A 15,276-nucleotide genomic window follows, 5' to 3' on the forward strand; every position below is an offset into this window, starting at 1 on the left:
CAGTGACACCAGAGATGGAGGCAGAGACAACAACATGGAGAGATGGAGTGGCCAGGGACTCTAGACCCAGAGAGGGAGAGGGGCTACGTGCTGACAACCAGGGGGCTGATGATGCAGGGAGGGTATTGTAACCATGGCAATGAAATGATATACGTTAGGATGAATGTAAAGCTAATGTTCTGCAATGTAAACTATCACATAATTCACAATAAAACATTAAAAATAATGTAACCTCTGGACATTTAAATGAACATATATTTTTAGTTTCATAAGTGTATATAAAATATTTTTACTTTGTTGATTTGTGAAACTAAGATGTAAAAGGGAAGCCACCTGGTGGAAGCAGGATAAATGTTGTTACTGGGCGGGGTGAGTAAATATTGAGGTGATGCCAAATGTATAATTTGTTGAAAGTAAACCTAACTATCTTGTCTGTTTACCTTCACTCAATTTACAATAAAAAGTTTAACTAAAAATAACTGTCTCTTTACCTTTGAAATTATACAGTTCACTGGGATATCTGGGAATAGATTTCTATTTATTTGTCCTGCTTTTCATGTATTGTGCTTCCCTTTTAGGTGAATTATGTCACTGAATGCAGTATATTATTCATTTTTGTCCTGATGTGCCACTGCGGTATAATCCCTGGACTGTTCATTGCAATATTGCTGGTTGAAACCCACCAGCTGCTCCTTGGAAACCCTATACAAGTTCACACTGAGCTAGAACCTACTCAATGGCACTTAACAACAACATCATGGCAATGTTCCTTGCTTATTTCCCCATCTCCATTCACCTTATTTTCTTCTTTAGAGCTTAACAATTAGACATAAGTTTGTTTTTAAGAGTCATCGAGACATTTGCAAGTCATAGCGACCTTGTATAGGATTTCTGATGAACAACCTGTGAACATGAACCACTGAACTTGCAATTAAACCAACCCAGCATTCTAGTGTTTATCCTACAGTGCTACATCAGGACTTCAGACAGAAATTATACTTCCTCATTCTTCCTCCCTTATCTTTTTCATATTAGATATGGTCTTTGTTTTGACACTACTTTACATATATTATCTTCCAAATTTCTATTAACTGAATCTTTCTCCAACTTCACATAAAGTACATTTAATATAAAACATGAATAAGAAGACTAAAATTTTTCAGTATTTTCATTTTTATCTTTTTTCAAATCTGCCTCACCATTTAGCAAAGATTTTATTCCTTAGTCATTTTATTATAATGTAGATTTCTTTCACAGTTTAACTTACTTATTTCATATTGCATATCTGGCCATTCTAATGTAAGAAAATCCAGAGGAGGTGATATAAATCTGTTTAATGTGTGGCTGGTTTTGTTTCAAAAGAGCTTGATTTCATAGGTTCATGTGGATTTGTTTCTTTGTTCCTTTTTTATTTTCTTAAGTGCATATTTTACATAATTAAACATCTGTGAAAACTAAAGGTTTGTGTTTTCATCTGGCTAATAGTTGTTGTTGTTAAGTGCCATTCCTACAAGTCAGTTCCAAGGAGCGATTTGAACCACTGACTTTTTGGTTAGCAGTTCAGAGCTTATCCATACTAGGACTCTACCTAAGGCACTAATGAATCTTGAACTGTACTTCATTACTTGGCTTTAGAATTCTTTGACAGTTGTACCATACACTCAAATAAAAGTTCCTCACATGAATAGGGTTATGGTTGCAAATTTTTGGATGAGATGATTGTGATTATTTTCATAATTACTTTTAGATCCAGAGCAGTAAGGAATACACATGCATTTTTTTTATGTTGGGACCTTCTGAAGAAGGAATATCCCCTGAACATTGTTTGCTGATATTATAACCCCAGCTTCATGTACAATTTCTGGTTTAGCTTTCTGCCTTGTTTGAGCCTGAGGCTTAGCTTTTTCTTCTAACAAATTACCTAATCTGCCCCATGTCTGCATTCTTCATATGAGGTTCTAACCCCAGGGAAATTACAGGGTCAATGTTCATAATTACATCACCTACTATGGCTTCATCCTCATCTAAATAATTTCCTTTGGTTTTTAAGTGTTTATCATACTCCCTTACAAGCAAAGTGAATTTAATACTATTCAAAAGTATGTGTGTTGGAAATTTCAGCTTATGATAGATGGGGTCACTATGAATGAAAATTAACTTCATGGTATCATGTTTGGTGTTTGGGTTGCAGGGGGTATTTTAGAAATCTTAGTGTTTCTCAGTACTGAAAATGCAACGTAAACTAATTAAGCCTATCTCATACATTTCTTGTGGGGATTAAGTTTGACCATATTTATAAATAATTAATATAAGGACTGAATTAGAACTAAAAACCAAACAAACAACAAGAAAATCCAACCCACTGCCATCAAGTTGATTCAGATACATAGTATTCCTATATAGGATTTCAGAGGTGGTAAATCTTTTTGAAAGCAGAAAGGCATCCTAGCAGCTGGTGGGTGGCTGTTCGTGTGGAATATACCACATCTTGCCACAAGAATGAACAAACCTTTCCTGCAAGTAATACAGCCGGATTGTTCCTTAGAATCATGGATGGCAAAATTGGGTCTCACTGTCTTTACACATGTTATCAGGAGAGACCAGTCCCCTGGAAAAGGACATCATGCTTGGTAAAGTGGAGCGTCAGTGAACAAGAGCAAGACCCTCAAAGATTGACACAGTACACAGTGGCTACAACAATAGACTCAAACATAGAAATGATTGTGAGCATGATGTATGACTGAGCAGTGTTTTAATTGTATATTGAACCAGTATTAGTTAGAATATTAGTATTAGTAAATAACAAAAACAAACTATTATTGTTGCTTTTAATGACTCAGGTATACCTTACCCAAGCCATATTATTCATTAGCCTCAATTATGCATGCAAAACCAGACAATTAATGACTAACATAGTAAAATAACCTATGCATTTGAACTGTGGTGCTGGAGAAGAACATCTACTATTCTGTGTACTGCCAGAAGAAAGAAAAAATTACTCTTTGAAGGAATGCACATACAATAAGAATGAGCCTTAGAAGTGAGGATGACGAGACTTCTGCTCATGTACTTTGGAAATGTCAATTGCTAGACCAATTGCTAAATAAATGGACAGTCTCATTGGTAGAGGGTCAGGAAATTGTGGGCAACTGACTGCAAAAGTGGACTTAACCATACCAAAGGGCACAGGACTGGGCCACATTTTGTTCTATTATATGCAAGTTTTGAGCCTTGGTGATATAGTCAGCTATTTGTTGTGCTTCAGGGTAAGTGGTTTGAATTCACCATCTGTACTGAGGGAGAAACTTGAGGCTTTCCGCTCTTGTAGAAATTTACAACTTGGAAAATGCTATACAGGGTTGTTGTGTGTCAGAATCAACTTGATGGCACCCGATAACAGCAATATACATCAGGTCATCCATCATGACTTAATACTGCAACATGGCAACTAACAGCAATAACAGCACCAGTCTTATTAATATGATAGTTTTATATTCTTCATGAAAAGCATTTAGATAAAATTATAAAGCTGATTCTCACCATGAGATTCAAAAAATACGGAACCATTACCTAATATCATGTCATGGATTTCCCTGGATTACTTTATAGGGTTTCTTTGAACAGCATTTTATCATTCTGGTCTGTGTATGCTAGAACAAATGTGACATTGAATGGACAATTCAAATTCATATTTACCTAAAAAATTAATGGGTCCCTCAGGCAGTTCATCATGATGGTTACTATTAAACCAGAATAAACCAAATTAGAGCTTGCTTGTTCTTTACCCTTCCAGACATTTAATGTCAGCTAGAAGAACTCACAGAACAACTTTGATAAGAACAGAATTGAGGGAATTAATAACCTACAAGGAAATTAAAATAATCAGTAATAAAGAAAATGACTGAAAGCTTTGACATTTCAAATATACGAGTAATACCGAAGATTCTATCTTTTTCTGTTTAAGTAAGTCCTCCTACTTTTAAGCTTATGTTGTAAGCTTTCCTTGAAAAATGGGAAAAGCCTTCCAGATGCTGGCTACTTCTGGCTGCTTTGACACCAACACCTTCAAGTTTTTCTGGGGGACTTTCCAGAGCCTGTTTGATGTCCAGGACGACAAGGCCATGTTAGACCACCCAGACTTGAAACATATAGACCCAGTAATATTAAAACATCGTGATGCAGCTGCTGCAACCCACATACTGGAAGCGGGAAAACAAATAGCTGACAAATTATCTAGCCCTAAGCACATGTCCAAAAGACTATAACTTTGACAGAGAGCAATTAGAATTGTTTGGTACGGAATATCAGAATAATAAGCAATACCCTAGAAATCCTACAGGAGTGTATAGGCAGATCTGCTTCTTACAGCACTGATGTTTCTTGGCAATTGGAATACCAGATAAAACCAATCAACAACAATTTAAGACACTGCTGTTGTTCAGTGCCAATGAGTCACTTTAGCCTCACAAGGACCTTGTATAGAGTTTCTGAGGAGCAACTGGTGGGTTTAAATAGCTGATCTTGCATCTAGAAGTCCAGTGCTTATCTTACAGCACCACACCAGTGCTCATAAGCTACACATACCTGTATATTTCATGAGTTTAAATGTAGGGAGCACTCATTAAGGATCCCACCCAGAGATTAGTTTTAGTAGCAATATGGAACAATTACAGTACTTGGTGGGAAAACTTAAAGATGCTTCCAAAAGCCTAGAAAGAGCAATTCAATCGTGACCTGGGGAAGTTAACAATCTGACCCGGTCTAAAGCCTACAGCAGAACCACTGTTTCGTAGAACCAGATGTCCTCCGTTTTAGCAGAACCAGCTTTCTCCTTGCATTTATGCTACTCATCAGTTTTGACAATTTTTCTACACTTATAAAAGGGTGAAGAAGATAATTCTTCCTGCTTGAGTATTTGAATCATCTTTAGTATTGCTGTTAAGTGCCATCAAGTCAGTTCTGATTCATAGCGAGCCTATTTAGGGTTTCTGAAGAGCAACTGGTTGGCTTGAACCACTAACCTTGCTGTTCAAATAGACTTTGCAGTACAGTGTATTATCCTACAGTACCACACCAGGATTCCATCTTCAGTAGTAACTGTACCTAAATTAATCTTTAATATTAGCTGGACCTTTATCCCATTTTAATGTTTTTCAAGTTTTACGAGGGAGGTAGTCCTCATTAAGAGTCCTGGTGTGTGGTACTGTGGGTTCATGGGCCAGACTGCAAAGCCATTTGAACTGCAAAGTTGTTGGTTCAAGCTCACCAGTGACTCCTCAGAAAACTTTTACAGGGTTGCTACGAGTCTGAACCGACATGATGGCACTTCACAACAACAACAGTCCTCATTAAGCATTGCACTTTGAGTAAATAAGGTGTGATTCACACAGAACTTAAAGGGGGGGGGCGGAGAAAATAAGAAACTAGTTACTTGCAATCTTCACACCTCGCCAGACTTTTATTTCTAAGATAAGCAAAGGATCACATATGTGGTCAAATGGTCATGTGTCTAGATGCAAGTACAAATGTATGTGGACACAAGTGCTCCATAGTCCCTTCTTAGGTTTGTGGCCTTAACAACATTTCCATGTCTATAAAACAGGAATATAAAACACCCAACATCATAAGCCTGCTTTGAGAATTAAATGAGAAAATGCATGTCAGACCTTTAGAGCAGAGCCTGACCCTTGGTTACTCAATCAGTGTTGTTATTGCTCCGGATTTTAGGATTTTATTGTACCACTAATACATATTCTGCAGTTAGCTAATGCTGGCCTGCGGGGGTGGGGGTGGGGGGAATAGCTATTGTAATAAGTTGTAAACATTGCATGACTTGGTATGCTTTTTCAAGCTGTTCCCTGGTTTACTAACCATCTTTCAAATTATCGCTGTGCGGAGTAGGAAATACAATGCTACATGATTATAAAGAGTGAAAGATGCCTCTTAAAGCAATGGAAATAATTTATTACTTATCCAAATGCAAACTCACGCTTTCAAATTAGGAAAGGAATCTAACATATCTCTTTTAAATATTCATAAGCAATAAAAGCTCTGGCTGTTTGATTGATTTAACAGGCAATTGAATGTTACCTTCACTCTGCATAATTGCAGCTACAAGAAGCATTACATAGGAAATAAAATAAAATAAAAAACCAAAACACAAACCCCTGACATAGGCATCTAATTGAGAAGAAAATGGGCTAAGACTTATCTTCAAATGAAAGGTTGCTTTGTTTATTGATGGAAAGGCTAATTTTGCTGGCAAATAGAAGAAAATTATTGTGGAAAATAAACTCAGAATACTTTAGGACTGTACTGTACAACGTGGGTTATTTTAGAAAAAAAAAAAAGATTTAAAATGTCTATTACTGTAATCATGCTATATTTCCTAGTCCATCAAAAATGTATTCCAAAGCTCCATCTACATTGCACCAAGCTCATCATTTCAGTTAAATAATCAATGCGAACATGCAAATGATAGATTTAGCTAACTAATTATGTGTTACACTTCTACTTAACTAGTTTGGAATTTAGCTAAGGGTCTGACTTATAACCTGAGAGTTAGATGAGCCCAGTACTATAAATCCTTTTAACTAAACATCTTATCTTTAAAGCTACAACAGCTTATTAAAGAATAGCACAACAGAATTCCCTAACATGATGTGGTTTTCATCATAGCTTTAAAGCACCAAAGATGCTTTCTTTTCATTGCCAAGTAACTCTCAGGGTATTATTGGCTGGGTCTCTTATATAAGCATAGCCAATATGGCAAGTGGTAATAAGTGTATTTATTTCAAGTTTATTTATTGTTACTCTAAATTATGTGCTCTGCTTAATTAATTATTGAAGTGGAAAATTCCTTTGAATTTCTAAAATGTAGAGTCTGATGGCAATCTCCTTTAATCAATATTCTGCATTTGATTTAATTAATGGAGCTACAGACATTCCTGTTTGTCAGAATTGAAAGTACTTGGGTTTTTTTTTTTTTTTTTTGCCTCCCCTTGCTCTTTGTGTGAACACACACAAATTAGCATGTGTGTGTGTACACACAAATATTCACACATTCTAATTTCTATGAGGACCGATATTCTAAAACACAGTCCTAGAAAACTAAATATTCTAATCCCTCATTGAAGCACATTATGCTTCTGGCACCATAGTTAGCACTTTCCATTCACAATCTTGTATATATATATATATTATTTTATTTTATTTTTTTTCATAAGAAACTTATGAAACAAAATCTGTTAGCACACATGAGGACACAGAAATTACAAATATCACCAAAGGCTCCACAGCATATGTTCTATAGAGGGATTTGCAAGTCATCAATATTGCCTTCAACATGTCCAAACTGTGATACTGTAACACTTCTCTCTTTTTCAGCTGGTATGATGTTCTTGGAATCCTGGTGTGGCACTGCGGGTTAATGCGCTGAACTGCAATGTCAGTTTGAACAGCAAGGTCAGCAGTTCAAGCTCACAAACTGCTCCTGAGAAACCCTATACAGGGTCACTATTATTAGGAAGTCAGTTCTCCCCAGATTTATCTATAGATTCAGTGAACTCTTAATAAAATCCCAGTAGATTGTTGTTAAGTACTGTTGAGTCACTTTCAAATCATAGCAACCCAGTATAGGGTTTCCATGACTGATGAGTTTGAACTGCCGACCTTGTATATATATATATACATACACACACATACATATATATATATATGTATACTCATTTGATGGCACTTAACAAGAATAAATGATGTCATTGGCTGGTGGCAAGGGTTAAGCAATTCACTACTAGCTGAAAGGCTGGAGGTACCTATCCACTCAGTGATACCCTGGAAAACAGGCCCAATCTGTTTCTGAAAGGTAACAGCCTTCCAAATGCTACTGAGCAGTGTGGCGCTACAGGATAAGCACTGGACTGCAAAGCTCTAGGTTGGCGGTTCAAACCATCTACTCCTCAAAAAGCCATATACAGGGTCACTATGAGTTAGAATCCACATGACAGCATTTAATTTAATGAATGAACGAATGAATGAACAAAACTCACACGTGGGGTTGCTGTGAGGAGAAATCAACTGTAAGGCAACTGACAACATGATTTTAAGCACTGTGGGTGAAGATCACGTGAGGAACACTGGGGAGGAAAATATCTGTCTTCCTAGTTCCTAGGGCTCACCTCCTACACTCTCTCTAGAATTATCAGAATTACCTCCTTCAGGAGGCTTGTGACAAGTTCTGTGCGTGCCCTAATTGCAAGTTCAGCCTTCCATGGGAAGTTTTCTGGACCCAGGCTAATTTCTCTCATGTTTATCAGTGTTTATTGCAAGGATGTCCCTATAGCTTCTAGAAAATCTCATAGTATCCTTGAGAGATTTATTCCTTGAAAATTGTGTCAGAATCTTACTTTAAGATCCTGTTGACATCAGCTTCAGCCCATTAACTGTGGATCATGCCAGAAGACAAAATAAATAGGTGAAAAATATCATTAAATATTATCTTTATAAAGTTATAGCTTAGACGAGCTCAGTTGAACACTGACTTTTGATTGTTTGCTTGAAGTAAAATACCTAACCTAACCCTAGCATTCAAATATAAATGAATGAACTTCCAATTCAATACCAAAATCCAAATGCAAACGAACTTTGAATTATTTGCCACCTAGCAATATCTATGAACAACTGCCTGTGAGTTTGTTCAAATATACAGTGGCAGTCGCAATGGACTTAATCATCCTCAATCCTGAGGATGAGGCAGGACCAGGTCTGCTCCATTCTGTTACCCATAGGGTCACCATGAGGTGGATTCAACTCAAAACAACTGGCAAACAATAAAGGAGCATCTGGGACAAATCTGATCAAACAATAATGCCGCATATTGAGAAGAGTGAAAGTTCAAAGGACTGTTAGCAACTACTGTTTTCCAATCTCCAATGCCGCATGTTGACATTTATAAAATGCCATAAATTACTCACCAAGGACACTGGCAGAATGAAAAGTGATTGGAAGCTTGGTGGTGTTGTATTCACACTTATTTGCACCACTTCTTGCCCCTCTTCAAACTTCTTTCCTGGGCTCTTTACTCCATCTCCTGTTTTACCCTCTTTCCTTCCAATGAATACAGTTGATTAAACTTCTCCTGAACTTAACTGACAAAGTGTTTCATATATACCTCTTTATCAACCACCCCTTTTGGTCTCTTTCTTTTCCTTAACACCTAAGCTCTTTACAATGCTTTACATCTCGTCCAATGTATTCTGCAATTCAATGTTTCCTAATCCTCACAAAAGACTCAACAAAACTAATCTAGTAATCAGCATCAATACACTCTTTAGCCTACCTGACTTCTCTCAGTTTTTGTTAAGTGCCACTGAATCAGTTCTGACCCATGGCGACCCTGTGTAGGGTTTCCTGGGAGTGTGAACCACTGACCTTGCAGTCCAAACTGACTCTGCAGTCCTACGCATTAACCCACAGCATCACACCAGTTGTTGTTGTCAGGAGCCATCGAGTCAGAGATGACTCATAGCGACCCCATGCACAGCAGAACGAAACAATGTCCGATCCCGGGCCAACCTCACTACTGCTGTTGACTACTGATTCGGAAGTAGTTTGTCACTCTTTCTTCCTAGTCTGTCTTTGTCTGGAAGCTCATCTGAAACCTGTCCACCATGGGTGACTCTGGCAGTTATTTAAAATACCGGTGGCATAGCCCTCAGAATCACAGCAACACAAGCCACTACAGCACGACAGACAGATGAGTGGTGACCATTTGGTTTTATGTTTTTAAATTTCGATGTCAATCCTGATACAATCAAGATACAACCAAGATGTTCTCTCCTGATACTATCAATCTTAATACAATCAAGATGTTCTTTCCCAAGATGGCGGCTCCTGGAACAGCTGAATGTCTTGAACCAGAAAATAATGGATTTCTGGACTCCCTTCAAATTCCCCAGCTGTAAACCCTCCAATCCTCCAAACATAGCTTTATATTTGTTTCAGAGTTCCAACACTGTCTCGTGAGCCCTCTTGGCCCGGTGTTCTGTGTTGTTGTTGATCAAGCTCTGACGGAATTTAGGATTTAATTTTTGGCTTATTTCCTTCTTTTGTCTGCTTGTTCTGCCCCACAATCCCCGTTCAGGCCTTTTTTCTAGTGGTAAACAGTTCAGGGTCGGCTGTGGCCAAAATTGGAAACTGTCTCTTTTAATCATCACACCAGTAGTACTTGGTATTTGTTGAGTGGCTCCTTTTTTATAAACTATTATTTCCTCAGCTTTCTGGTTTTAATATTATTTAATATTAGTAGTGCTAGCTGCCAAAGAGTTGTTTCCCACTCATGGTGATACTGTATACAACCAAATAAAATGTTGCTTGTTCCTTTGCTCTCTAAACGATTATTTTATCAATGAGTCAGCTATTCTATATTTTGAGCACCTTCCAACCTAGGGGTCTCATCTTGTAGCATTCTAAGGAATAATGTTCTCTGTTCTGATCAATACTGTTTTTACTGGCTAATTTTCAAATTAGCCCACTGGGCCCTCCTTCCTAGTCTGTCTCTCAAAGTTTCACTGAAACCTGCCTACCAAGGTGAATCTACTGGTATTTCAAATACTAGTGACCTAGTTTTCACCATCCAAGTAGCATGCAAGCCACCACAGTAAGGTCAACTGACAGACGGGTGGTGGAATTTTCACATGGGCCTCTTCTTAACTCTGATAATTTTGACTTGTCTCCTTTGAAGGACTTTTTCCTTAGTCTTGATATTGGGTGTGTCCCCTCAATCCTCTTCATGATTCCTTTTCTCTTAGTTTACTTCAGGCATCTCATACAGTCACAATTTAAACTGCCATGACGCTTGATGAATCCCACATGTGTAGAACTAGTTTCGCCTACACTTGTGGACTTTAGGACCATCTATCTCTTTTAACAGATGATCAATTAGACTCACCTGGATACCCCCAAATTATCATAGTTGACAAGTTTAAACATAACTCCTTAGACAACTTGTAAGTTCACCTGCAGCTTTGATGGCTAGATTCTTCAAGCACTGCTAGATTTTCATCTTAAGTGCCCACATCACTAATGTTGATTGCCCAGGTTCAATGGCGGATTTCTCACCTTTCATGGTAGGGACCCAGGTTCAATTACCACCCAACAAATCTCATATGCAGCTACTACCAGTTGGTCACTGGGAGTTAGTGTGTTGTTATGATGCTGAACAGATTTCAGTATCCCTTCCAGACTATGACAAGCTAGCAAGGAAGTGGTGGTGAACTAATAGGAAAATCAGTCAATGAAAACTTATTGGTTCACAATGGTCTAGTGTGCAAAGGATCATAGAGATGGCACAGGACTGGACAGCCTTTTGTTCTGTTATACATGGGATCACCATGAGTCAGGAACAGACTCCACTGTACTTACAACAACAAACACCTCCCCAAAGTACTGCGGTTTTATGGCTCAAGGAGAAAAATCTCAAACGATAACAGAAGAAAATTGGTAGATGAACACCACAGTTTCCATTAGCTTAGTGGTATGGTGATGAGCATTTAAACATGATTGTATAGTTGCGACAGAACTTAGCCCAGTTACACACAATGGAAACTGACTCATAAGGATAGTTTTCATCAAACGTTCTTTTTTCCCTTTCTCATGTTATCCATCTTGTTCATGAATTTCTTAGTGTAACTTCCAAAATAATCTACCTGAATCTAAGTCATTGTCTCAGGGTCTGCTTTTAGATGGTATCAAACTGAAGTAGGTATTCAAGCTCAATGGGTACAAAATGGGACATGCAATCTTTCACCTCTTCACTTGCCCTTCTGGCTTGCTCCAGCTTCTATCAAAAATAGCAGATACCCAGCCACCTTCATGAGAAACACACATGCTCCTAGACATTTTCTTTTCACTTTTTCTCTATATCTACCACACTCTTCTTGCCATTCCTCAACAGACTTAAAAGTGTCACTTCTTAATTGGTCCCATTCCTTATAAGTACCTCACCTCTACACTAAATCAGATGTAGAGTAATGTAGTTATCACACCTTGCATCTCCTCTCTTTGCCTTCCCTCTGGCACTTTTTAACCTTTTGGCGATTTCCTGAATGCAGGGTTATCATCTAGGATTGCTTTTTAAAGCATTGATATCCCTCAGGGATCTTGAACCTACTTACTCAAGTCTACTTACTCTCATTTGCAGCTTTGCTCTAGCAAAAGCAAATGCCTTCGGATTTCCAGACATAAACAGGCTCAAACTTCAAATCCTTTGAATGTGTCCTTCCTCTTGCCTAGATATGCTAACCTACACTTCGCAATTTGGCTAGTTCCTCTTATTTTATATTGCAGTTCTTAACTAATCTCCAAGAATGATACTCAAACATCTAACTATTCCCACTGAGGTCAGGGTCTTTTTTCTGTGCTTCTCAAATCTTCTGTGTCCTGGGATGATGTGGTGGGTAGAGGACTGGACTGCAAGGTCAGTGTAAACCATAAGGTTGGCAGTTCAAACACACCAGCTGCTCTTTGGAAACCCTATAAAGGGTCACTATGAGTTGGAGCTGATTTGATGGCACTTAGCAGCAATTCTCTGTGATCAATGAACTTTACACAAATTTGGTCTTGCACACATTATGATACCAATGGATTTTTGTTTCATTAATTTACATCTGTATGCTATGAAGAATACCAATCTTGTGTTATTTACTACAACATATTAGAATAGTGCGGGACTTGCATTAGAATCACTCAGTAAATTGATATGGAATTAAATTTCAGTATGAGATAAGATTTATTACATAACCCATTCTTGATTTAGTAGACTGTGAGCAAAACATCCTTTGACTGAGAGACATATAATATTTTGTTTTAAAAAATCATACATGGTGTGTGAATTCTGAAACATGAGAATGTCTTCATTATAACTAAATAATAGTTCTTGTATTATTTGAAACAAATAAACAATATCTAGAACACTGTAGGATCAGCACTGGACATCTATGCACAAGGTCAGTGGTTCAAACCCACTAGCTGCTCCTCAGAAACTCTAAACAGCGTCACTATGGATCAAAAACTACTCAAAGACATGTAACAACAGAACACTAATAGAATTCTATGGATTTTAAACAAATTGTATATGATTTATAAAATTATATATGACACAATCACGCATAATTTTAAAATATTTGAAAGTACTAGATATTCATGGAAATAAATTTAAAGATAGTTTTTCACCCTTATTGTCATACCTCTTCATGGAGTTCCCTCCAACGAGAATTAAATGTCTCTAGTTCTTCATTGATCAGTTCATCCATGACTCCACCATCTGTTAGGGTCTGTGCCAACACTCGAATCTGATTTGGGTTATCCTCTGAATGTTGCATCAGATTATCAAGTGACTGAAAGACAATTGAAACCAGTTATATTTCTCTTCTTTTCTAAATATAGCTAAAAAAAATGAACAATGTCTTCTGATACCCATATAATTAAGTTATTATCAATGTAAAACAAATTTTAATTTGGGAGAATAGAATATTATTATATAATGCTTTAATATTATGTTGTTGTTGTTATTAAGTGCTACCGAGTCGGCTCTGACCCATAGCTACCCTGTATAGGGTTTCTGAGGAGCAGCTGTTGAGCTTGAACTGCCAACCTTGCAATTCAAATGGCTTTGCAGTCTGGCGCATTAACCCACAGCGCCTAATTACTAAATCACAGTAGTTTCCTTTTTTCTTTTCTTTTTAAAAAAATCATGTTGTTCTATGTGAATCTGCCTGCCTTTATGGAAGACAATGCGGACAGCCCACATTTAAATTAATTCACAACAACCTTCTTCCTAGATGTCTTCTAATCTAAAATCTTAAAGTAGTTTCTAAACTTCTTTTATAACTATTAGAGGACTCCTGGTGTGAAACTGTATCATCAGCAATGGTAGGCAAACCACTAGGTAGGTCGGGAGTTGAAACCCAATAACTACACTTCAGAAACTCTATACATGGTTGATATCAGTCAGAATCAATTCAATGGAACTTAACAACAATGGTCATGTGGAATTATGGTGTAATGCTGTAGGATAAGCACTGGACTGCAAACACTAAGGTCAGTGGTTGAAACCCACAAGTTGCTCCTTGGAAGCCCTCTACAGGGTTGCTGTTGTATGAGCAGAAAATAAGTCGACAGCATTAAATAACAACAACAACAATGATCATATGATATGATGCTGGAAATGCTTGTAGGCTGAACATCATAAACAGAATTGCCCTTCCCAAATAAAGATTTTTTTTTTCAAGTGTCTCAGTATATCTTGAAGAAATCATCTCTCTGTCCCTTCACACTTTTAATGCATTCATGGCCTGGAGCTAGAGCAGCCATCTCTGGACTGGGAGGTAATAAAAATGTGGATGTGGGCTTTCATGCTAAGAAAGGTAAAGCAGAGAGAGAGAGCACCTGGGAGCTTTATCATCTACTTGAACTACCATCCTTCCCTGGCAGCTTCCCTCATGTCTTCTTTTTTTGGTGATGAAAGATAACCAGATAAGTTTAAGCCACTGTCTGATTTTCTGTTACTTTCAGCTCAACACATCTCTAACTGAAATGCTGGTCAAAATTGACAAAGTTGCCTGGCTACATTGTTCAGGCAAAAAGAATCTCAGTGTCAGGTTTAGGCATGCTAGAGAATGAGTGACTCATTATCATCTTATTGGATCTCAAACATGTTTCCAGAATATGAATGGGCATTGTGTTCTCACAGTTTCTAACAATCCTGTGCTGCTTCTCTTGGTTCAAAGAAATAGAAATATCCCATCAGATATTTGCATTTTTGTACTTAAATCTGTAATATTTCTCTACATTTGATCAGCCACGATATAATTTCCTGTTCAATTTTCAGGCATAGAATTCCTATCATTCCAAATTATAAAGAGTATGTGCAAAAATATGATGATGACCTTTAAATTAACTTAAAGGTCAACCCAGTATTAAGTATAATATGTTTTCATTAATAATTTTCCTTATAATATATACATTCTAATACTTCAAACATGTCCCAATTTTTAAAGTCTCTCTCTCTCTCTGTGTCTCTCTCTCTCTATATATATATATATGTTGTTGTTGTTGTTATGTGCCGTGGAGTCGGTTCCGACTCATAGCGACCCTACACAGGGTTTCCGAGGCTGTAAATCTTTACAGGAGCAGACCGCCTCATCTTTCTCCTGTGGAACTACTGGTAGTTTCGAACTGCTGACCTTGCGGCTCACAGCCCGATTCGTAACCACTACG

General features: G+C 37.6%; 1 protein-coding gene and 1 pseudogene across 2 annotated transcripts in view; one reads left to right on the top strand and one right to left on the bottom strand.

Moving 5' to 3' along the window:
* Positions 1 to 15,276, bottom strand: part of LOC102838260 (dystrophin-like) — a 3,237,302-nt gene that overhangs the window by 1,881,569 nt on the left and 1,340,457 nt on the right. For both annotated transcript variants that reach the window (XM_006870143.1, XM_006870144.1), the window contains exon 29: positions 13,245 to 13,394. In XM_006870143.1, coding sequence (XP_006870205.1) covers positions 13,245 to 13,394 — 150 coding nt within the window. The remainder of the gene's footprint in view (positions 1 to 13,244; positions 13,395 to 15,276) is intronic.
* LOC102813083 lies at positions 4,011 to 4,733 on the top strand (annotated as a pseudogene).

Source organism: Chrysochloris asiatica, unplaced genomic scaffold (assembly GCF_000296735.1).
Source record: "Chrysochloris asiatica unplaced genomic scaffold, ChrAsi1.0 scaffold00139, whole genome shotgun sequence".
Taxonomy (NCBI): domain Eukaryota; kingdom Metazoa; phylum Chordata; class Mammalia; order Afrosoricida; family Chrysochloridae; genus Chrysochloris; species Chrysochloris asiatica.